The following is a 25,148-nucleotide window of genomic DNA, read 5'->3' on the forward strand; positions in this document are numbered from 1 at the left end:
TTTCTTTGGCTAAAATGTAGAGTTTTAAATTCTGAACAACATTGCCAAATACAAAAAGTTTGTGGAAAATACAGGATGGACCGAGAAAATCATTAAAGACGACATGTTTGAGTTTTTGAAGAAAATGCTCCATTTTCAGACAATTTCTTCGCTTTTCAAGGGTTTTACGAAATCCTTAAATATTGAACGCGAAAGAAGAAGTCAAATTGTTTTGGAAAGTACAGGGTGATCCGGAAACATGGATCTTGGTCAAATTTTTCCATAAAATCTTCGGTTTCGTGGTTTTATTTCTCGTTTCTTCTACTTTCTTTCGTAGACTTACTCATTATCTCGTGGAAACTTAGTAAGCTTTCGGGCATTTTTCCCTTATTCTACGTGACCCATACCTTCAAAAAGAAACTCTTGTGGATGAGTCTAGTTAGTTCATGATTTTTTTTTTGCATAAGACCTGTCCTTTACATTTCTTGTAGTATAAATAACTATTATACAACAATTGAACCGGTAGCCCAGCATTTTTAACAAATTTAGATAAAAAAATCTGAGAAATTATTGCCTTCTCCTTCATACGACGTGAGTACGATATTACGTATTTAATTCTGATTTTACGGTCACAGAGGATCGCGCAGATGCTATATGAATTACAAATGGGTAGTTAGTCGACCATGGAGAGCTGAATTACATCTTCTAGTGTTTATAACGACTGGAAAGTAGAACAACTGCGCAACACAGGTATTATATTTGTCGAATGATCAGCGAAGAATTATTTTACATATTAAATTTATGCCATTTCTCCTACGATTTCTTCTACAATTTGCTTTTATAATATCAATGTTGAAAAGACAAAATGTAAACCTACACCCACACAAATTTTAAAGTTTAGTTTATCCACCTTTAAAAAAGACGCTCAACGTGAATTAAATTCTTATTTTTAAAAAAACTTTTCTTTGGGGAACGAGTAGTCCAAAAAGGTATCAAGAAAAGAATGCACGGTAAAAAATTATGGGTTCATTGAGGAACGCGGAATACGAAACTTTGTAAAATGTTCAAATTTGAAACTTAAAATTTAAAAAACTCAGCCCTTCACCAATAAAAATGATTTACATAAAAACGTAAGTTGAAAATTCGAGTTTCCGTGTAATATACGTAGTCTAAGCCGTTAATTTTCTTTCTTTCTTTTTTTTCGAATTTGATTTATTTTCTTATTGCATGCTAAAAGGATTTTTTACCTAATGAGAGGCTTGCGGCACGAGCCAGAGGCGAGTTCTGGAATCGAATTAGCTAACAAAATCCTTGAAACATAAGTAGGAACATCCTAGTTAGTAAAAGTTAGAAAAATAACTATTAAATGCTGAGGGGGTCGAAAGAAGCGCTGAAATTTTTATAAAAATCCGGTTTGCAGTGCATGTAATATTTTTAATACTATTTGAGATAATAGAGGGCATGGATCCTGTTGACGTTTTCACCACTTGTCAGCAAATTTTCTGTAGCTGAATATGGTTCTGTTGTAGTTTTCACTTCAAGAAACGACCGTATTTAGCAATGAAAACAAGGATGACTCTTTTGTAGTTTTCAGGGTAAACTAGTACGTCGTCCCATGTCCTAGTAAAGAATATCGACATTTTCAGTCCACAGTTGGAAGTTTGCTGCAAAAATCGACCGTATCCGCCTCGGTACAAAAAGTACTATTTTTGCCACAGCAACAGTCAACGAACAATAAGGACTGTAATCGAAAGCTCGGAAAAAATAAATTATCGAAAGATCAAACCACGTATCCAATTATTAAAAAATGAATGAACAATAATTAATTTCCTGCCAAATTGAAACGATCATTACCATTTCACGTGATAATGTCGCTTTATAAATTCACTAAATATTTAAATGATTTCACATTTAATATGTAAAATAAAGTGCAGACGCGCAATAACGTTTGGCCTTCGTTTCCCCCACTGCTATATACAGACCAAATTAGACAAAGAAAAAAAAATCTGCTAACTCAAACACAAATAACGAGAATTATATAACAATGAACGAACGTATTTATAACACCTACCTTCGAAATATATACAAACAACTCGAGGTTTGAGTTGAACCGCATAAATGATTCATGTGGGACATGTAATTTATTATAGCTACGGATATAATGATCGGTTTTGCGAAATCAGCAAATTAACTGGTTTTACAAAAGCTCACTAATGAAAACTGTAATTAACAATGAAGTTATGAGGGTCAATTTGTTGGTGGCTTAATGCAAATTTGGACAATTTTCTCGATTTGGATAATTTGGATAATTCACAATAAATTCCTTGAGTGCCCCAGGACTTTTTTCTTGTAATATTGAAACATCTTTGATAAATCAAACAAAAAACTTCTTTTGTTCCCATTTTATTTACGAGCTCAACAAAGAATAAGCATTCAATTATCCATAATTCCGCCTCATCTATTCAATTCAAACCATTTCCTGCACGTCACATTGCGCTGCTAAGACCCTATTTTATGTATACATGGAAGCCATATAATCCCACTTATATTCATCTATATATGTACAGCGGTTTGTGTCTTTTATCTACTTTCAAATTTATTTCTGAAACTCTGTTATGTACTAACATTCTGTGTACATTGCGCTCGATTTTGCCCCGCAGCTGCTATACGCCTTGCCATTGCCACGTAAATATATACTGTCGATGCTATATAAATAAACATAAAACTTCTGCCTTTATATTATCGTGTATTCCGAGAGACGGGCTACTTCCATATCGAATAATGGGGGGACGCCGTTGTGTCGTTTCACTTCCATGAACTCAATTTATTTTAGCATTAATGTATTCGTGAAATGTGAAGCCATGCCAAGATATACAATCATTAATCTTTCTGTTTTTTCGTTTCGTTTTTTTAATCTTTCGTAATTGGAATTCTGGCATGGAATTTTGAAGTCACGAAATGAATTTTATTGAAATGATTTTGGAGAGTGGTTTTTTTTACTCATATCTTTCACGTTTTGATTTATTATTATTTTTTTGTAATTATCTACTTTTTAGGTTTTGGGGTGTCCAATTAATTTTTCAAAAATTCGAATTTAAAAACGAATATCCTTCGGTCGTAATTAGTCAATTTCATTAATTTTGAAGAAGTATCGCAGCGTCTCATTTAGCGCCCTTATTCGTTTTTTAAACATTTATAATCATATTTCATTCCGTAAATAACCATGAAACTGTTGACTACAGGTTATGGGCCGATAAATATAAAAGGAAATTTACCTTTGACTTTGAATATGAGGTACATAATCACATTATGCGATATGCTTGATCATATCTCAGAATATCCTTACAAGCTCATATTGGTTTAATAGCGAAGAAAATTACAAACTTTCCTAATTTGCTATTTCTTTTTTGTCACATATTTTATCGAGGTAACATTTATATCGATTTACATGAATGGGGTGCGTGTTCTATAAACGTTATAGTGCTTCGAAGACTAAAAACATTGCACATGTTACAGTGTGGAACTTGTGGAATTAAATAGAAATGTACTAAGTCTCTAGCGTTAGCTGTAACTCGAACGAGATTTCTTAGAATCTGGAAAAGTTTTCGTTTTGAAAATACTAAGAACTAATACAATGTATGGCTGGTTTCAAAAGTAAGTATTTCGAAGGAGATACAGTGACTACGATACCATTTACATCCCATTTAATCCAACGTACACACAGTGCATTAGAATTAACGTTAACAATGTGAACAATCTGAACTTAATAGCGCGGAATTAAAGTGGAACGCATTGGAACGTAAACCGTATTATAAACGTTTTACGAATTTATTACATTTTCCACTTTCGTATAATGTTTTTAATCCTTATGTACAGTCAGTTCAATTATCTTTACGAGTTAAGGTCAGTTACGCAATATAACAGCAGTTCAGAACGGTTTGTTAAAGCGCTTATCTTATTTTTTAACTCATTTTAAATATTCGGTTTAAATACATGCTATGGTTGAATGTTCTCTTTTTCAGTCTATTTTCGTACAGGCACTGATCACATTAATGGGACTTCAATTGAATCTTCTTTTCTGTTCAGTTATTTGAGACGCTTTTAATTTTGTTTTACCATTTTCAATGATTAATGGCATTGCTAAGTACAGTGAACGACATCTCAAATGTCTCACTGTCAAATTTTTCTGAGAATTTTATTGTGTCATTGCAAATTCACAATGACATTCTCTGAAAAAAATGACAGTGAGACATTTGAGATGTCGTTCACTGTAGCTATTTTCAAAACAAATGCCTAAATGGATGTGAAAATGACGAAGTCGATGTTGAAAACGCGTCGTATGCAAAAAAACTCCAGTCCAAGCACAGACGTCACTTTAACGCACTAGTGCGTAAATTATATGAAATTAGGTAAATTGTTTGGGTAGATACTTACAAAGTAATTGTCACAAGCTTGAAAGGTTTTTTTAAAAGCTATGGCTAAGAGTGATCTTGGAAGTCTGCTATAGTTGTCAATGCACATGCTACATACTTATTGCCTCTTCTACACCTGGTTAATATTCAAAGAAATAATGTCTAATGATTACAAAAGTGGAGATGGAGATCAATCCAATCATCTTTGTGGCACCAGCATTTTTGTCATAAATTTTTACTTTAAATTTGATTTTATTTCCAAAAGATTAAAGTCCATATCAAGAGCATCATCAATGCTTTCGTATTGTTCGATAGCTTCCTTTTCCAATGTTTTGAAATCGGTCGAATTTCTTTTTTTGGGGGATTTTCGAAAGATCACGAGCATGTCGGATGTATGCTTCGCTTTATAACGCGGCGAAAATGTATCGTCACTCAACAAATCGTCTATGCTTCGTTCCATTTCTTTAACATTTTCATCGTCATCATCTTCTGGCAATTTAATTTTGGATTGTCTTGTGGATTGAGTGCATTGACTTTTTTTGACAATGGATTTTTTTCGCCTACCTTTAAATTCAATTTGGGTGCGTGATCTTGACTTCCTTTTGCTGCAAATACGTTTAGGGCTAGCCGATGTTTTGAAAATATCATTCGGTTTGCTGCTCATTCGCACAACCTTGTCGCATTCACTGATATTCAGCACAGGTAGATTAGGATTGAATGGTGCTATTTTACAGTCTTTAGACATTTCTTTGAATAAATTGCTTAGTTCGAATATTACGCATTCAATGTTTTTAAAGTCAACGAATCGATCTGGGAAATGTGACTCTAGAAATTTGGTTAGAAAGTCGATGTAACTCGATTGAAATGATGGGGCCTGATGACACCTCTTCGCTTGTCCGGTTTCATAATTATGCTGTTTCTTTTGTGCTGTAAAAGAAGTCAAATGACATAGTTAAGAAGAGTGAGAGAAGCGAGTGCGTCTTACAACAAAATCGAAAAAGAAACAATAGGCGAAGTTGAGAGCTTCTGTTATCTGGGAAGTTTTTTAGCAAAGGACGACGGAGCTGACATAGACGTTCAGAGTCGGATTCAAAAAGCGCAACAAGCTTTCATCTCTCTAATATTTGGATATTTGAATATTTGCTCTACGCTGCGAAACTTGGAAAATGACATCGAAAATCGAGAACAAAATACAAGTCTTCGTCAATCGATGCTTTAGAAGAATCCTGAGAATACGCTGGCCAGAAAAGATTTCAAACGTCGACTTGTGGAACCAAACCAAATTCGAGAAAATTCAATAACAATTCAAGTTAAGAAAAGATGATAATTTATGGTGGTATACCAGCGGTTCGCAATATTTCCTATTAATCGCAAGGTTCTGAAAGAACCAGGTTAAGACACCCACGAAGGCGGGTGACACCGAAATCGATAAACGCACTCAGATTGTGTGTGAAACCAACTTGAAGAAAATATTTTTTAGGAAAATTCGGAATTTTGTTTTTGTTACGTTGCCTTTTTCATATAAAATTCGTAACCGCTGAACTCAATTTGTGTGTCACCGCCTTCGTGATCAACTCAGAGCTGTCTTATCCTGGTTCTTTCAGAACCTTGATTATTCGTTGATTGATCTCATAGAGTTATACACAGAGTGTAACTCTATGGTTGATCTGCTGCAGTATATCTGTGAAATGCTCAAACTTATCCGATAAATTTAAGATTCTACATATTACTCGAAAGAATCCAAGCAAAATCGGATATACCAACTGACGATTTACATATCCCTGCTCCAAGTTCCTAAAACCGACTTCAGAAATTTCCTACCATATGTAGGGTCTGATCGAAACACGATTTTTTAATCCTTGAGGTATTTCCACAGGAAGAGTAGGACATGAATTACTATGGGCTTATTGGATGATTTGGGTCGAGTACTTCCAGGCTGATATTATTTGTTATTAGACAAAAAAAGGTTTATAGAAATCAGATGACCGACTCGTGAGTTAGACCCCTTGGTGTGAGCTAGGTACAGGGCGCCAAGCAGTTTTTGCTTGTAGGGCGCTTAAATTTGAACATACTTCGTCTACTTTCGCTTTATTAGATAGGAATTGATTGTACCAATCAGGGAAAAAAAGTTTATGAAATTAGGTTCACCGTAGCGTGAGCTAGGTCTCTTGGAGTGAGCTCTCATCCGGCTACTCGGCCGTACAGTGAACGTGGAGTATTCTGTCAATATCTCGAGTAAATTTTGACCGAATTTCATGATTTTTTTTGTTCGAAAGGTTATAATGAATGTAAAGCGGGCGTGGGGTAATTTGGCACACGGTGCAAAAATAATGGAATTTTCACTGCGTAAAAGGTGAACTCGCACAAAATTTTGCTGCACTAAAATTTCGTAAAAGGGATAATTAAGCTGATGGCAGAGCTAACAAACATTTATAGCATTAAATTTGCGTCTGCGAGATTGTGAAAAATGGACTTTAAGAATGTTATATTTTTGCTTCGTGTGCCAGATTACCCGATACCGTAAAGCGTCAGTACTACTTCCGGTCTCCTAACAAAATCGGTGGCCGTATTGGATTTTAGTAAAAGTAAATCTTTGGAAAAATGGTATTTATTTGAATACAAGGCAAATAGTGGATAATGTAAGTGATTTTAAAGGGCGAAAAGCTTTTCAGTAGAGAAGAAAATGAAGTAAGAGAAATTAAGAGTTTCACATTAAAGGCTTTTGATACGAATAGGTGTTTCGTACGGGTCGGCTTTAGCTATGTTTTTTTTTTAAATTCACGCTGTAAGTGCGGATGAAATTCAAAATGTAGAGTGGGAAGCTCTTTCTAACGCAGCTTCATTTTCATACAAGGAACGACTAGATCACTTGAAATTCAAATTTTAGGCACACTTGCAGTGTGAATTGATGATATGCGTTGGAAAAATGCTAAACGCCGATCAAACTTCGGTGAATTTCGGCAAAGGCGAAGTCACTGATGAAGTCTTATTGTTACATTATTCTCTATTCTTAATGTAAAGGGTCTCAGAGGGTGATGTTCTGTTCTTAATGTATTTAGTACGCATATGCGACAAAAGTCAAAGGATGCGACAACTGAGTGCTGCCCGTAAAAAATAGTGCCCCTCTCCAAAAAAGGAGACCTCTCCATGCCATTTTGTTGCCATCTGCACTGATATGTTGCAGATTGTAATAAAATGTCATTAACATTGAAGAAAGACCTCTCATAGTCGAGAAACTAGTAAACTAGTAAAAGCGGATACTTAAAACGAGGATAGGGACTGACAGGATTGCGGACTTTTCAACATGTTATCTGTGTTTATGACAATTTTTGGCAATCATCACGATCGACAACAATATAAATGTGGCTATCAGGCCCTGTTTTAGGGAATGGAATTTCCGAAAATTCCTGTATTCTGGTTTCTTTCTCTTAAATACCATCCAAATTTTGTCGATTCAGCTCGAAAACATTAAAAAAAGCTAAAAATGCTGTAAAAACAGTGGAGATACTTCGATCTATTGTTATTTTAAAGATTAGAGAATTTTCGGGAATTTAATTCCACTAAAATAGGCCCTGGTAGCTCTTATGTAGGATACATACGTACAAGTCTATCAGTATATGTAAACTATACCTTTGCTTTTCCAAGACTTTGATGCAGTTACCATATTCTCTGTGACACTGTAACGCTTTAAATTGATTCGATTAGTCTCAGCTTGGGACGGACGCAAAGACTGGTTTGCAATTGAATATTTTATATTTCTGTCAGTTCTTGATCGATATATTCGACCAGATTCGAATATAGCTGTTAACTCATGTAGGGAATCTAGACAGAGACTTGGTATAGTAAACAAACATTCTTCGCCAATATTTATAGAGCACAACTTACAGCTGAACAGTGAAAATTTCTCTTTGAGCTTTATGTCTGTAACGGTTGTGATAAAATAATCAGTTCGTTGACTCCATGCAAGTGCAACAATCCATAAAAATAACTATATAATACTTACGACCACTTTTCAACTGTAATTCGGGGAAAAGACAGTTTATTGCACCCAACAGATCACCTCGGTTTAGTATTTTTACTTCTGGTGCAACGACATTTTCAATTGCTACGCTCTTATTTTTCGATATGGTACTCGGTTGGATTTTGTCACATTTGTTTTCATCATTCGACATTGTCTCCGGTAATCTTTTTTAATCCATCATTTATATAGGAAAGGAGTTGTAGGTTGTAGGCATATGCGGTGTGTACAAATATATATCTGTAATTAAGCACAGTGTCAGTCACTACCACAAACAGGAATTATATATGAATTCAATAGTTGGGAGTTAGATTTTATATCGAACGGGGGTCTAAGGTTATAAATGCCATGGAATGACAAATTATTAGTCTACACAACCGCTCACTATACATGTTTGATTAATTAACAGATTGTTATATCAGATTTCCATTAATTTACAAATCGGTTAATATCAATGAATGTCATGCATATCACACTTTTACGTCTTTTTTTGGCTTCCGCTTCACACAGTAATTCCTTTTTATAAAAAAAACATTTTTCCTCTATTCGAATTTCCTGTCTAGAAGAAAACCGTTTGATGAAAGATGTAGTTGAACATGTCTCATTCGAAGGAGAAGGGGGTGGCAAATGATAAAGGGAGGTATGTCATTTATTAAATTCTTTCGAATTAAAATTGTGAAAACAATTTGTAGTTTCTACAAAGAAGGAATTTTCATATTCAAAAAAGAAACATTCAGCAATGCCAGCCTGGCAATAGATGAATTTAACTCTCTGAATTATTCTACTCTCAACACGTCCTAAAAATTCAAATTTAAGCGCCCTTCAAAAAAGAGCTGAAGCAAGTGAAAGGGACGGAGTTATTTTATATAGTTTTGACTTAAGATCATTAATACGAATCTAAAGGTTTTTTTTATTACAACCCCTTTAGGCGTTGTGTGAGTCAGTGAGGTGAGGTCAGTAAAATTTAGACATGAATTTGCTTCAGCTATTTTTTGTTTTTCGGCTGATCCACTCCTAAAAACAAAACTAATGGTTTTATACGGCGACAACGTTACACACGCATCAAATGTTACCGCTTTTTTGTATGAATAGACCACCTGACAGCTGTAGCCAATTCAAGTCCAATTTCCACTGACATTCTCTGTGAATCGAATTGTTGTATTTATCGTTAGAAAAATGCAATTAAATTTCCAGTTCAATTATCTACTTCCCGATCTAGTTATTTACAGATGTTTGTTGGGCAACTAATTTTAGGCAATTTCGATGGTTGGGCTACCCAAACAAAGTGAGAAAAAAAATCCAAAACTGAAATAAGTATCTTGTGCACCAAGTTTGGATGTTTGATTTTTCAGAGCTAGCCCACAATTTAGGGCGTGTGCTGAAAAATTCAACATTCCAAAACGCGTTACTGTTGAAACTATTACTTCATTTGATCGAAGATTTTCAGAGATTGCTTTCAAGAAATCTTTTACTTCATTTGTGTTGAACATACTTTTTGCTAAATAAGGCGTCACATTAGTCACATTAGCTTTTGTGTTTTATTAATTATTGCTGTCGTTGTCGATAACAGATGACTTCGAATTAAAACTACTATTAAGTGAACTGTTCAATACATTTCAACACTCAAATGATTTACACAATATTTCGTATTGAGACACTCGGTTGCAGAATGGCTATTTTCCTAACGCATGCTAAAATGTGCGTATTGTGCTTATGCCTTTTAGCATTATTTAGGAAAACCGTTTTTCCAAAACGACGTTGGAAATAAGCGACGAAATCGCGATATTGCAACACTAGTTCGGAAAAGACTCATTTGCACATTTCCGTTTAGGAAAAACGTTGTTCCAAACTTATGCGTTAGGAAAAATTGTCCTGTAAATTCGACGACATGAGTTTCGACGACTTCCTGAAGATCAGCAACTAGTCGTCGTTTTTTCAGGAGCTCATCGTTTCTTCGGAAAGTCATCGATTCTTGTCGCAGTTTCTTCATTTTTCAACTTTTTGTAAACAGTATATTCGTTCTACAAAATGTTAGGAAACGGAGATGCCCTGAAGAAACGGCAAGAAGAATTAACAACTTCCTGAAGAAACGAGGAGTTACTGAAAAAACGACGAACAGTCTCCGTTTCTTCAGGAAGTCGTCGACACTGATGTCATCGAAATTTCAAGACAATTTAAGAAAATAACTATTTTGTGCTTTTGTCTATTTCAATTCTCGGTTGTACAAACTACAAAGCATGATGTGTTACACGTGTTGTAATGAAAATTTTTCAGCACACGACCCAATTTAACATGGAAAACTTTGGTCTTGTGCTGAAGAAATCAACACTACAACACTTGTAACACAACATACTAAAATGTACAGTGGGTAAATTGACGTTTGTAAAAAATGAAGATCTCGCTGCTGTACATAAAATCTTCTTGCTAACAGGTAAGTAAATGGGGGTTTTGCACATACGATGCATACGAACAACCCGATTTACTAAATTGTTAGCAAAATAACTATTTTAATTCTTCAGGGACGAAAGTGAGGTCAATTTTAGATTTTTAGACCCGTACGAAGTACTGGGGTCTTATGCGTTTACGCATACGTCCGTAACACGTCGAATTGGACTCCCTGAGTAAGGGGAAACCTATTGTGGTTGTCTAGAGATGACAAATCAGTGAAAAAAAAATGTTCGTCTGTCCGTCTGTCCGTCTGCACGATAACTTGAGTAAAACGCATCCGATTTTGAAAATTCTTTTTTTTCCCGTTTGGTAATGTCAAAAGACAGGCTAAGTTCGAAGATAAGTGATTTTGGATCGACCCTTCCCGAGCTGTGGCCCAATAAGTGCTTTACGGTTTTTCGAAGATATCTCCGGACATTCAAACGTTACACTTGTAACTGATACGTCAAATAAAAGGTATTTACAATACCGATCGACAAAAAAAAAGTTTATGGAAATCGGATGACCGACTCGTGAGTTAGACCCCTTGGTGTGAAACAGGCACAGGGCGGCAAGCTTGTAGGTCGGCCACATTTCAACATATTTCGTCTGTTTTAGCTTTATTAGATAAGTATTGACCGTACCAATCAGGGAAATTATGTTCTCCGGAGCGTGAGCTAGGTCTCTTGGAGTGAGCTCTTATCTGGCTACTCGACCGTACAGTGAACGTGGAGTATTTTGTCAATATCTCGAGTAAATTTTGACCGAATTTCATGAATTTTTTTTTGTTTGAAAGGTATTAACGAATGTAAAGCTTCGGTAAAATTTCCGGTCTCCTAACAAAATGGCTGCCGGTGGCCATATTGGATTTTAATAAAAGTGATATATATTGGGAAAAATGGTACTTAGAGTGTTTCTGTTAACATGGAAATAATTTGTTATGTGTGTGGGGTGTTTCAGGCATTCCATATATGGACATCTATATATATCTATATTCACATATATTGAGCTATATACAGGCATATAGAGCTATATAATAGCATATTCATCTGTGAAATGTTTATTTATAGGAAAATATAGGTAAATATATCGGTATATAGCTGTTTAAATAGGAATTTATGAAAGTTGACTTCGTACGGGGCTGTCTATATTGCCTCCGGCAATTTATTTGTATATGCTAACAAGGCAAAGAAAGATAATGTAAGAGATTTTAAAGGGCGAATAGCTTTTCAGTAGAGAATGAAGTAAAAGGCTGCACTCGCAAAATTGCCTAAAACACAGCTCTACTTCTAGCATGAACATAAGACATTAGTAAAGATAGGAGTCAAGATTTCTTAGTGTGAATAAAATCACAAAACACATACATACTTAAAAATTTGGAGGCTTTTTGACGTTGGAAAAATAAATGTTCGTGCTAGAAGCAGTGCTATGCCTAAAATCAATCATCCAAGACACACACGTAAATACTTGACTATTGTCGATCCAGCCGGGATCGACTTTTTCCTTTGTACCAAATGTAAAAAAAGATGAATCGCGCACCTCCTCCATTTTTACAAAGTGAAATAAATGAAAAAACATCATTCTACATAGTTAACATGTTTCTAATTTTTTCATATCACTTGTAACTTAATTTGATTTTGTCAAATTGAAACTATAGAGTGCTCAGCTGATCATTCGTTTTTGCACGACAGAGTAAAGTTAACCAGGCAGTAGTGGACGTTTGACAAGGGACTTGAATGATCTAGTAGCCCAATATTTTTTGCTAATAAATTTTTTTAAATTTATGTCAGTGTTCATTTGAGTTCATTTTCATACAGTGTATTAGGTCTCTTATTTGACGTTTCGAAAATGAACCGCTCCTGCCTGGTTTATGTTACTCTGCCGTGGTTTTTGTCGTCCCTGTCGCTAACAAGTGAAACAGTCTACTGCAAAAGGTTTATGACCGAACTATATAGTTACTCTCAACAGTTGCTTCACTTCCGTTGCACAAAAACGATTAGAAACAAGCCAAGTGCTTCCATCTACATTAAAAATAAATTTTCTATAAAATTTTCTATGCTAATTCACTAGGTGGAGACATTCACACAACGATGTAAACTTTTCTCTCTCACACTGATGGTCATGTGACATACATCAAATTTATTATCAAGTGTCAAGTCGCACTCTTCCATTACAATAATAGAAATACGTGTTAGTAAACATAAGCTCCAAATGCCATTATGTTCGGTGATTTCAGAAAGAAATTAAATTCCGTCATACAGGAGGGTCGCGAAAATTTATCGAACACGTACATACGAACAACGTCATTAAATGAAAGTTCTAGCAGACAATCGGTGGACACTTCACCACTATCGAATCCGTTGCTAAACATAAACTTTGAAGCAGGATGTAAATATTTAGAATTGCGTGAAAGTCAATGGAAAGAAATTCATCAAATGAATGAGGACAATGCTGCACTGGCTGATGGAATCGATGAAAATATCAAAGCCATGAAGGACACTTCCACCCGAGTGTTGACGGAAGTGAATGATTTTAATATAATGCTAACATCACTACCAACGGTCAGCCAAACGCTCAGACTCTGCGCCGAAATGGCTGCAGAGCTGGGTAAAAATTGTAAAAAAGTAGAAAAAGAGTTGGTGGTATTGGAAGACATACAGGACAGACTGGACTTAGAAGCTGCTAAGCGAAAACATCACCTGGAAATGGCTGTGTACAAGGAGAAGAAATTAGGTTTGACATTATCGGTTACGCCCAATTGCTGGTTGATTGTAGCAACGACAATATTCTTTCAGTTGAATTGGAGAAGGTGCGACAGAAACTGTTAGATGTACACGTAAACAATGTCCAGGACTACGAAAAGAAACTCGGTGAAATTCAGAAGGAGAGACAGGCAGTGTTCCAAGATGCCTTCCAGAATGACTTAGAAGACTACAAAACACTGGGCAAAATTCCAAGTAATTTCCGACAAAGTAGCTTGAGTTTGTTATCCTTAGCAATGCTAAGTTAGGATTATACCAAAAACACACGAGCAATTTTACGTTGATGGGTTCGACAATTATGCTGTGTCTGATTAGTCTGTATTGAATATTTGATTACAATTGAAAACGCCGAATAATTGTCGATCCCATCAACGTAAAATTGCTCGTGTCTTTACGACCTTAGCTGTCCGGGTGGGAAACACTTCAGCTCAGGTATCAGGCAATTTCCGGGCTATGTCATTGGCGTTGAAATAATAAATATTAGATGGGGATCGCCTCAAATCGACACTATACCTCTCAGATACTCACATTTCGCTGCTTGACAAAGTAGATCGAAAAAATTGCCCGTCTGATTAGAAAACTTCACTAATCGCCAGACATACTGCGTTTCCTTGTAGGCAAAAAAAATCAGATTTTCATTTTCTGATTTCAGAAGTGGAAAGTATTAAACCCCGACCGGAACTGACGTTAGAAGAAATTTCGCTGGATAATCGAGACACTGAGGCCTTAGATAATTTCCTAAACAACTGAATTGCACACAAAATGTAATTTGTCGGTGCTGTGAAAATTCAAGTAATTATAAAGAACTGAAGCAATTTATTATCGTCGAGGCCTTATCGCATCTTTATTGCAGCTGGTGTAAGTATACCACAGCTAAAAAATTTTAATTATTTCATGACAGTTCATCACAAATAAATGATTATTGTAAAGTGGGACGTGACTGTTGAAATGAAATGTAATTTTTTAAGAGTATTTTATAAGCGAAAACGAAACCCTTTTTTGTTGTCTACAAGATGCCAAAACAAATAAAATATTTTTGTTGAATTTTATCAGTGCGATTTTTATGTAGTTTGGAAACAAGAGTGGGATAAGTGTGGATTCTACCTGTGATCTCTAAGGTTAATTCAAATTTAGTCGTACACTAAGTTTCCATCATACAATATGAGAAAATCCAAAGCTAACACGATTTCGTAAAGGACCACAAACTCGATCTCTTTCACGCAGTTCGTAGGTTTGTAAAACTGTGGATTGTGGAACTAATTTAACCTGTTCAAACGGCAAGCGTATGAGCAATATTATTATCGGGTCTATTACTTCCATCGATCAAAGTATTTTTAATCTGTTGATTTCAAATCTTGTACTTCAATTTTTTAAACATCGATTTTACTATATAAAGAACCATGTTACCCATATCTTGTCATTATTTCTGTCGTCGCTGTCGATAACAGATGAATAGGCGTATGTGACAGGTTAAGCTCGCGCAATCGCTTGAAATTAAGTTTTGCGAACACATAACTCACCACCACAGCCTATTTTAGGAATTAAATTCCCGAAAATTCTTGAAATTCTTAAAATTCTCGAAAATTCCCGAAAATTCTAGAAATTCCCGAAAATTCTCTAAAATTCTCTAAAATTCCCGAAATTCTTAAAAATTGTTGAAACACTAGAAACTCGCTCCGTTTCGATTTTATTGTTCTTCAAAGTGTGGTAGTCTACCTCTATGGTGTGGCTTTACATATTTCAAGGGACAAAAAGCTATTTTTAAGATTTTTCGATTTTCCGATATTGGTGTCACCGCCTTCGTGATGACATGATGAGGTAAAAGTAAAAATTTTAGTTCACAGTTCGTAGTTTTTACCAATGAATGTTCATACTAGTTATGGCAGATTCTTCAAAATCTGTCGATTTATACTGAACAAGATAAAAATAAGCGTTAAAATCCGTTTTGAAAATCGTTATTTCCTCCGAGGTGACATTAGACCGTACCTGGGTGATTTATCCTGCATTGGTTTTTACGCTAAGAGGGATTCTTTTGAAAAACAGCCTACCGAAATCGGACGCATTTTCCAGTCGACTTTTTTATATGTGCCTAGAAAGGTATTCGACCCTAGAAGCCAAAACCGTTTTCAAAAAAATTCTTCGAAGTTTGTCTGGCTGGTGAAAGGTGATCAAAAACCGAAAACTTGCACTTTTCTTACAAAAATTTCTCCGGTTACACGATTCGTACAGGGTCGTGTCATCAAACTAAAAAATTTGGTACGTATTTTTTACGAGATTAGGCAATGTAAAGTTAATTCGCAAACTCTACATAGTTTTTATGATAGATTAAAATTTCTCTTCAGACAATAATTGTCCATTCAGTGACCGAGCTCAGCGCATATTTTTTCCAGCGCCATGGGCACGGTACCGAATTTCCCATAGGGTAATACGCCTCTGAGTGGTTTAAAGGTGTCTTCGAAGAAGCACCGGCAAAGAAAACTGTGGAAGAAAGTCCGAAAATCAATTTTAATTTTTTTCACTTCCTAATGTCGATATCTTTTTTAGTTGCTTATTCTAGAATTGTTATCAGTATACTTAAATCGGAAATTAAAATCAACGAGTTGTTGAGCGAAGGTATATTTTACTTGCAATGAAATTCTCGAAATTCCCGAAAATTCTCTAAAATTCCCGAAAATTCTCGAAATTCCCGAAAGTTCTCGAAATTCTCTAAAATTCCCGAAAATTCTTTAAGAAATTACCTAAAATAGGCTATGCTCACCACCCATTTTCGCGTATACTTTACGATGTTAGCTTGCAAATTCAACCAATCAGCGAACCGTTTTTTACGAAGTTGAAAATTTTACGGATTGGAAGATCAGTTCTTCTGATAACACTGGGCACGAAGTAAATTATTCTGTAGAATCCAATCCAATTTGTCAAATTTTACCACGCCATGAAAATACTCAGACATTTGGCTGCAACCCATGAACTTAATTTTTATGAAGAAATTACGTAAAGTGTCATCCTACGAGATTACTGTACTGAATTGCGTGAGCTGTGGGCTTACTAATGTGTTATGTTTTACAGAGGCAGTTCTGCTTGCAAATCTCGCTACCACTATGTTTATTACACTTCTATTATAACGATATTAGGCAACAAGGAGTATGCGGTGCTAGAGAGCTGTTTTTGTTTTACTACAGATCAATTCGCGAGCTGTCAACATCTGGGACACTGGGGCATTTTCATAAGAAGAATCTAAATGTGACAAAAACACAAAATTTTCTTCAAGTTAGATTTTCTTGTGCAAGAACCAATTGTCTCAGATTTTGATAGTTCCGCTCAGTGCCCTATACGTTTTACTATATACGAAAATACTAGTCAGCCAGAGCTCACCTCTATTTACATTACAAAGATGTCCAAAACATCAGAAACCCGGCCTAAGTTTCGAACCGTAAGGGACTAATATCTAAGTCTATCTGAGATAATAAGTCAAAAATTCTGTACAGCAAACATTGATAGTTCAAAAACAAAGGACGTAAAAGAGCTGTTTGACGATACGCCTGCCGTTTAAGATTAAAACTACCTCTGAAGCATCTTGAACAATGTGCTGCGCCAATTCTATTTGTCCAATAGTTAAAGACACAACGGGATCTGTTTCAATCATCTCACTTTAATCTTTTTATACAAAATTTGTCCTATCGACGTCGCAGCATATATTCCTCCCAATACAAAAAAATAACCACTGAGTGCTTGGTAATGTGTGCGCTGATCTAACTCAAATCCTTGTTCAGAAACTAGAACCACTGTTAAGATCGTCTGGAATGTCAATGCCACCAACGTATTTATACCGAATATAAAGGCAAAACTATCGTCATGCAACTGCTTTGCTACGCTAGCGCTGTGAATAAGTTAAATTCGATTAAACATATAGCACTCCGACATGAATGTACACTTACCTTGCCATTGTAATCATGAAATGGTACACGGTACCGAAAAGAATGTACATGACATAGGCGATCCAAACGTTATGTGTTAATGCTGACCATAAAATAAATCCTCCTTCTAGCAACGAACAACCTGTAAAGGAAGTTTCCCATCTGGAGTTGTTGTCCACATTTCATGTTTGATGGTAAATGTACCTGCTAAAATCCAAACGTCCCATTGAATAAACTTTTTGCTATTCAAGAGTCCTGCAGCGAACGCACTTAACGCTCCAGATAAGGTCAGAATTCCTTTGAAAATTTGTAAAAAAAAATTTGATTCCGCTTCGACGTATACTCAGAAGTTTTACCTTCCGCTGCGCCATTGTAAAGATTTTCCTTGTCAGGATCGATCTGTTGCCATAGTAACTGGACGTAACTTTGCACCTTCGTAGTAAATTTTTAGCAAAATTAGCGTCAACGCAAAGCTCACACGTTTGCAGGTCTCACCTGAAGAAAACCGCACATCGCCAATGCCCACCAAAAGCTCCATTGTATCACAACCTTATTCGAATACGAAATTTTGAAATGAATCCAAAATAATTCAAATGCTCCATGGCATGAGAACTTCGGTTGAGATGCATCACCACTCCCATTTTCAACTTTTAACTCCTCTAATTGGTTGTTTGAATTTGAGGCTGCTAAGGCTTTGCGACTATCAACGGTAGAATAGAAATACAGACTTGCACCAACTGAAGGAAGTGCTATACTACAAGCCAATGAAGCGAATTGTGCTGTAACAATTTACTTATAGATCTGCAATCGATGGCTGTTCATTAGCAACCACTAGGAATTTTAGTAATTCACTTACAGCCGAATGAGATATAGTTCAGCTCTCGGACATCCATCAAGGAGTAGCTGATTAACAGTTGTGCCAGCACAGCGCTCAGAAATCTCCCAGCCAATATTGCTGAACGAGTATGTCCAGTTACGAGCTGGTATTTCTCTTTGTCAACTTTAGCGTACATGTACGTATAGTATGCCACCTCAGAGGCCATAAAAAATCCGTAGCAAACTTGAACACACTGATGATGAGCGAATGACAACATTGGATTGCAAGTGATAACTTAGAACATTGAGCTTACGATTATTGCCTGAATGGAGGTTGTCCAGAGCAATAGCGACCAGAGTACAATGCCAACTCCAGCCGAAGCGATAATAATAATCTTATATCTAATGAGAATGAGGCGTCAATATGACGTAATTTGTAGACAATCCACTAAATTTACCTTAACATATCGGTAATCAAGAAAACCACCACCAACAGCGATAAATACGAGTACGTTCCCCAAGGATAGATTTCCCGATAGACTTGGTCCACCGTTATATTTCTCCATTCTCCAGACAGAAACTCTGTGACAAACGGTTCGGATGGTCTAAGTTCGCGAAAAAATCCAAAGGCGCATAAAAGTAGAGACGTTCTCAGCCATAGTTCCATAATGGTTTGCTCTGAAACACATAAAAAGTCCTTATTTGAAGAAAAGTCAAAATCGGTATGCAGATAGCCCACTAGTGATAAGTTACCGCATACATAAGCATACACAATGTTTAGGAGGCCTAAAATTGGACAGTGTCCGCTTGCAAAGAACGTTATGTTAGAAGTGTATGAATACAGAGTAATGAAATAATGTATGCGGTTACAGGCCACGACATCTAACGAAGGAAAAGCATGACTTTTAAACGTTCTACTAATCAAAACGTCACATAGGACATACTATAGTGAAATCTGCTACTTCGTTTTTCGAATACTTTTTCCTATTCGAATTTTCTGTTGAAAAGGAAACGCTGCATTCACTTGTCAAATCAAAACAATTGATGGGAGGTTGATTTGAAAAAGGATATTTTCATTCTACACGTGTCACGCACGTTTGCTATTCGGCACGTGCACATTTTATCGGTGCAGCACGTGCATAGACGTTCGGTTCGTAAACATTTTATTGATAAAGACACGTGCATAAAACCTGGGAAAATAATGAAGGGAAAAAGTGCCAACATAAATTGCTACATAAGATCGTATATATAACTGAAACGTAAAGGAAGCTATGTAGACACTTTATAAAAATAATCTCCTGGACATTTTCTGAGAAATTTCATCGTTTCTAGTTTTTGCTAGGAGACTGTCGCAATTTTCTATTGGTACTGCTCGTTCGACCTGCGCAGCTTTTGTTTATAGTTTTTTAGCAGACTTGCCCACATTATTTTAGATCAAAGTTTACCCTTCAACAAATAGCAAGTAATATTAAAATACCGAGGGGTGATTTTAAGAATTTCACAACTTCGGTGTTCTGTTATTGAAGCGTCTTCTAAATTCATGTGTGCAAGCGTGCTGAAAAAAAAACCTTGACACCATTAACACTAGAAATTAATTTCATGCAAAATGGCAAGCGTATTTTTAATTTGAATTAGCAATAACAACACTTAATTACGAAAATTAGTGAAAATTAGAATGATAATTTTTTTACGGTTTCGATACAATGACTCTCTGTAAGGGGTCTAGTTTCTAATAAACGGATTCTCGACTGTTAAGCTGTTAAATGGTTAAATTATGATGGTTAAATGGTGTTTATCTTCGGAACATCGGAAGAATATTAGATAAGATTAGGTCCTTGTGAGATTACAGCCCATGCCTATCGCTTAGGAAAATTGACAATTACGTGGCATTTTGGCCCCTGCAAAATGATCCATTCGAAATAGACTAGTGGCTTACATTGGAAGCTGATGCTGCGAAAGTAATTCATTACATGAGGTAACAATTTTTTGATAAAAGAAAACAGATTGTGGAAATTGTAGCCGTCACTACCGGTCGGGTCGGTCTTTTGAGATACGAAATTCAAAGATCAAAATCATTTGTTAGGAAATTAAATTTTCGATCACATTGTCCATAAAAATATTGTTCTGTGAAGTGACAGAATTGACCGACTTGCCGGCAGCGTCAATCATTGAGAGTCCTGTGAAATAGTGCTCAAATCGACAATCTACTCACAAGTGTGCTTTTGAGCAACAAACTTCCTTCACAGTCTTTTCGACAAGTGTTGAGTTTGGAAATTGTTTCCGAATTAATGAAGTACGTAGCATCATCCAATGTATTCTGGTCTACTACCTGCCCCAAAGTTGATTTGCACACAGCAAAATGAAAAAATGAACCGAAAATAATCCACATGTAATGGATCATTTTCACGCGAGGCAAATTGCTGTGTAATGGACAACTTTCACATAAAGCACGTAGCCAAGTTTTAAAGCCAATATCAATGAAGCAATGACTCATTTCCCGGGAGGGTGAAGTGACTGAAGGTGTAATACTAACTTCAGGGGTAATATTAACTATTTCACATACAAAATAAATTCTTCATGAGACGATTAATTCATTATTTAATGAGTTATGAACGAAATTTTTCTGACACAAACATTACAGTTTCTAACGAGGTTTCATACAAACATTTTGGAAATACACTGATTATTTATCAACAAAAGTAATTCGACACTCTCATGTTTAAAGTTTGAAGATATATTTAACAGACAGACAGACTTTCACACACTACTACTACTGAAATATTTTTATCAATGATGTGTTTTCGTGACAGCTAACAAAATGTAGCGACGAATCTATAATTGTTTCAGCGTAAAATGTATGTTACTATCATAAATTAACACGCATACCTGTAGTGTGTTTCGAGTTTTTTGTTTGTTTTTTTTTTGGCAAAAATGTTTTAACGAAACTTTTGTGGGAAATTGTGGGGTAGGTCCCTTAAATTTCTCAACAAATATCCTTGAATAAGAATGGATGTAAAACAAGGATTTGTATATTGTTTCACTTAGCTTGATTAATCTGGGGTGATGACATGACCAGTATTATTATCGAGGCTATTCCTTCCATCTATCAAAGTATTTTAATCAGTTGATTTCAAATCTTGTACTTCCATTTTACTTTATAAAGGATCATATTACCCAGAGCTCGTCATTATTTTTGTCGACGCTGTCGATAACAGATGAATAGCCGTAAGGGACAGATGAAAACATCCAATTTGAAAAAATTGGTAATTTCACTCATATTTTCACAAAAAAAAATCCTGAAAGATCCTCGACATTCGTTATAGTTATTTATCTACCAAGGTAGGTTAGGTATGAAGCTTGGTATGAAGGTATTTTTTCGCACTAGATGTCGATTGTCGATCCGAGGCGAAGCCGAGGTCGACAAGACGTCGTGTGCGAAAAAATACCGGCATACCTACCGTGGCAGATACAACGTTTTTCGCAATTTCGGGCCATAATCACCTTTCCAATGCAAAATATTACCAAAATTTCTACCAAACATTCACATGCAAACATGAATTCATTTGAACGATCAAGCAACCTGTTCTATATACACATTGCAATGTGATGTATAGAGACGCGCTAAATAAAATCAAGTAGTCAATGCTTAGTATGTACGCTTCAACAATACGTTCTGTATGATTGTGTGACTCTGTAGCCGAATGGCTATGGTCGTTGCTTGGTGTTTGGAAGAATTTTGGTGTTGGATGTTCAAATCTTGGTCTGTGCAAAGTTTTTATTTATAAAATTTAGTCTTTCTTAAAGGTACTGAGCTATGTAGCGTGCGAAAAAAATGTGAAAAAGCCCGAGTGCGAAAAAATAATCAAAAACGCACTGTGAAATAAATACCTTCAAAACGACATTAAATGGATGCATGGAAAGGTGATGATTATGGACCGGAATTGCGAAAAGAATTTGAGACTCTTTGTTTGACTACTTCGTCATGTAAACTTTTCACCGACGATTCATTAATGATTTGATCAAATGAATGAAAACGATAATTTTTCAAATATATTTTGAGTATCTATCCTGGACTCGCCATAAGCCAAAATATTGACACGATTCTGATTAATAAAAAAATCAAATCTTAATTACTCCGTCGATACGTCATAAAAAATCCATTTCTCCGTTTAGTATAAATGATAAGAGAAGAGCTATATCTACAAAAATTTGGCTGACTCAAGTACACATGTTCATATAATCAAATAAATAATAACACTCACTGTTTCACCGGTAAAAACACAAAGTTTTCTCTTTGTTAACAAAAATAAAAATTGACCTTCACGTGAAAATACTACGACGAGTGTGATAAAATCATATGTTTATTGTCGCTCGCAGCTGGCACACACACTTTTCACATGTAGCTTACGATCGATAAAGTTACTCAAAGAGCTGTAACATCGTACTGTCTTCAAGATTATTCTTTTTACACACTCATCAACCGCGTCTAAGTTCGAAAATTGGCAATTAATTTATTTAAAGTGATGTGTGTATCAAGCGTTGCAATCAATTGTAGAAAATATTTTATTTCAAAGCGGCGATGTATACAACAAGACTGTTTTTTCTTTCTTTCTAAATTTAAACATCTGCTAATTACTCAATTCACGACACTGACTGCCGATTATTCTTCTCAAAAAAGACTATGTCTCGTGCTATCTTCAAATCGTTTGATAACTATTTTTTATACCAGATAAATTACAATCGAATTGCTGGCAATATGTGAACGAAGATAGTAAAAGAGTGAACGTTTTTAGGTGGGGACACTAAGATTGTGTGTTAAAAGCCAACACATTTTTTGTTTGACTTGACTTACAGACTTAAGAAGGGAAAAAATGTAGAAGAAAATTTGAATCCAAACTTGTTCTGACAAACGCATTAAGAGGCACCGGCACTTTGCTGAAAAGCATACATTTAGGCGTTTTAAAAATACTGGATACTTTTGATGATATCTTTCCACCAGATTCCTTTTTCAAAAATGTACGTCCGCAATTTCGACCAAGAATGTGTAAGCTTTCAACGGAAAATAGATTTGGTTATAGCATTTTGACTAGCTCTGAGAACAATCTTTTATATGAGAATTGCGTGAAACTGCTCACTTATCTTAGAGCTGGTCAAACCACTACAACCAAAACTAATTTTGATTTAAAGCTAACACATTCGTGGTCCGAATTGCGGTCGTACATTTTTCAAAAAGAATTCTGATGAAAAGATATCATCAAAATGAAATATGAGGCACACAAATGTAGGCTACAATTTTAGCTAAGTACCGGTGCCTTTTAATAGGTATATGCACTTTTAATTTGAACTCACTGTCTCCCAACAAAGAAAGTGTGTGCTGTTGAAATATACACTTGGTATAATTCTACGTACTAATTCAATGAAGTAGTCTAGATGATTATCAGGACTAAGTGACCTTAGTTAAGCGTAAAATTGTGTTAAGAGCAATCTTCACTTGGCAAATTTGTAGCCTACATTTGGGCACAAAAATGTTACATTTTTGACGATAATTTTGTCCTCGCGTCCTTTTTGGAAAAAGTAAAAGCATCGTCTGGTGTTGACATGCGTTAGGTTCTAATAAAAAATTGAAAGGTTATACTCGTTATACTGGATATACTCGTTATACTGGATATACTCAGAATATACGCGATATACTCGATATACTCAGTATAAATAAAATGAAAGGAATTCCCCTATTGTATGTAAAATGGTATATTCAATACGTACGTATATGTATGTACAACCGACTGGAAGGTACCGACTTCAACAGACCTTAGAGTAATTATACTTAGAGAGGAAATTTGTACGACGATGTGTGGTCCCAACATTAGTTTGTATAAGATACACATTTCGTATAATTTTACACCAATCCGTTGACGCTTTTGATAGTTCAATTTGACCTCTTAATTAAGAGGGCAAACACATACCAATAAACATTTCGTATTTGATGTTGGGACCACATATTTTACGTAATTTTATTGGAAATTTCCTCTCTAGGTGAAATAACTCTTAGCAACAGACTTAAATGACAAAACGGTTTATAATTTGATGCAACATAGTTATAAATAAAAAGAAAAATTGCGCCCGGAGGATTTTAGTCAAATAAAGTTTTCGCGTAGAGCATGATCTCAGGACTTCCGAACAGTAATTAGTTTTTCATTCGGACCAATATTTGCTACGTTACAGGAGTTTGGAAAACCGTTTGCAACCACTTGATCATATCGTTTTTCCAAACATAGCAAATATTGGTCCGAATAAAAAACTAATTACTGTTCCAAAGTCCTGAGGTCATTTGCTATACGCTAACATTTTATTTGACTAAAATCCTCAGAGAAAAATTTAATAATTTTTCTCTTGATATTAAAATGAAAGCAAAATAAAATGATCTGAATTTCAATTGTCGAAAACCAGACTCGATCATTTTATTTTGCTTCCACCTTACTAACATTGGATCTGTTTTAACGACATACCTATATATTCGCGGCATAGCGAATCGTTTTTCTATTGATAAGGTATAAGAATAGTAGACGATAACAAATGATTGCCGTAGTACTGTTCCAGATGCTGTTCCAGCAGTTGGGCCCTCAGAAAGAAGGAAAAAATCAACATTTTGACACCAACTTTTTTTTCCATTTCATTTATATGTGGAACGATAGTGGGTGAGGCCAGCTAAAACACCTCATACTCAGTTCCGTGGAACATCGAAGCTGCAGAGAAGGCGGACTCTCCGAACATTCACTATATTTTTAGTCATAACTCTACTACTGGATCTACTAGCACCAAG

At 35.6% G+C, this 25,148-nt stretch overlaps 3 protein-coding genes across 9 annotated transcripts; 1 reads left to right on the plus strand and 2 right to left on the minus strand.

Annotated features, from left to right (window-relative positions):
- Positions 1-4,459: 4,459 nt before the first annotated feature.
- Positions 4,460-14,251, minus strand: LOC119079381. 3 transcript variants are annotated; one of them, XM_037187263.1, is made up of 6 exons: positions 14,127-14,251; positions 8,395-8,649; positions 8,277-8,312; positions 8,022-8,213; positions 4,956-5,318; positions 4,460-4,877 (listed from the first exon to the last, which is right to left on the minus strand). In XM_037187263.1, exons 2-6 carry the CDS (start codon positions 8,561-8,563, stop codon positions 4,627-4,629), a joined length of 1,011 nt encoding a protein of 336 aa, XP_037043158.1. In that variant the 5' UTR covers positions 8,564-8,649; positions 14,127-14,251; the 3' UTR covers positions 4,460-4,626. The 3 variants fall into 3 exon arrangements, with proteins under 3 accessions (XP_037043158.1, XP_037043157.1, XP_037043156.1); XM_037187262.1 differs by having other exon boundaries at positions 4,460-4,880; XM_037187261.1 differs by having other exon boundaries at positions 4,462-5,318.
- LOC119079389 (dysbindin protein homolog) lies at positions 12,967-14,478 on the plus strand. Its single transcript, XM_037187275.1, has 3 exons — positions 12,967-13,569; positions 13,632-13,793; positions 14,251-14,478. The coding sequence occupies exons 1-3, from the start codon at positions 13,056-13,058 to the stop codon at positions 14,346-14,348; spliced, it is 774 nt and encodes a 257-aa protein (XP_037043170.1). The 5' UTR covers positions 12,967-13,055; the 3' UTR covers positions 14,349-14,478.
- Positions 14,479-17,227: 2,749 nt separating this feature from the next.
- LOC119079375 (thiamine transporter 2-like) lies at positions 17,228-22,997 on the minus strand. 5 transcript variants are annotated; one of them, XM_037187251.1, is made up of 10 exons: positions 21,094-21,218; positions 20,564-20,566; positions 18,787-19,004; positions 18,643-18,730; positions 18,369-18,582; positions 18,008-18,291; positions 17,869-17,944; positions 17,717-17,809; positions 17,534-17,654; positions 17,228-17,475 (listed from the first exon to the last, which is right to left on the minus strand). In XM_037187251.1, exons 3-10 carry the CDS (start codon positions 18,993-18,995, stop codon positions 17,238-17,240), a joined length of 1,323 nt encoding a protein of 440 aa, XP_037043146.1. In that variant the 5' UTR covers positions 18,996-19,004; positions 20,564-20,566; positions 21,094-21,218; the 3' UTR covers positions 17,228-17,237. The 5 variants fall into 5 exon arrangements, with proteins under 5 accessions (XP_037043146.1, XP_037043144.1, XP_037043145.1 ...); XM_037187249.1 differs by lacking the exons at positions 20,564-20,566; positions 21,094-21,218 and adding an exon at positions 22,802-22,997 and having other exon boundaries at positions 18,787-19,006; XM_037187250.1 differs by lacking the exons at positions 20,564-20,566; positions 21,094-21,218 and adding an exon at positions 22,591-22,726 and having other exon boundaries at positions 18,787-19,006.
- Between the last annotated feature and the right edge of the window lie 2,151 nt (positions 22,998-25,148).

This window comes from Bradysia coprophila, unplaced genomic scaffold (genome assembly GCF_014529535.1).
Source record: "Bradysia coprophila strain Holo2 unplaced genomic scaffold, BU_Bcop_v1 contig_324, whole genome shotgun sequence".
NCBI classification, from domain to species: domain Eukaryota; kingdom Metazoa; phylum Arthropoda; class Insecta; order Diptera; family Sciaridae; genus Bradysia; species Bradysia coprophila.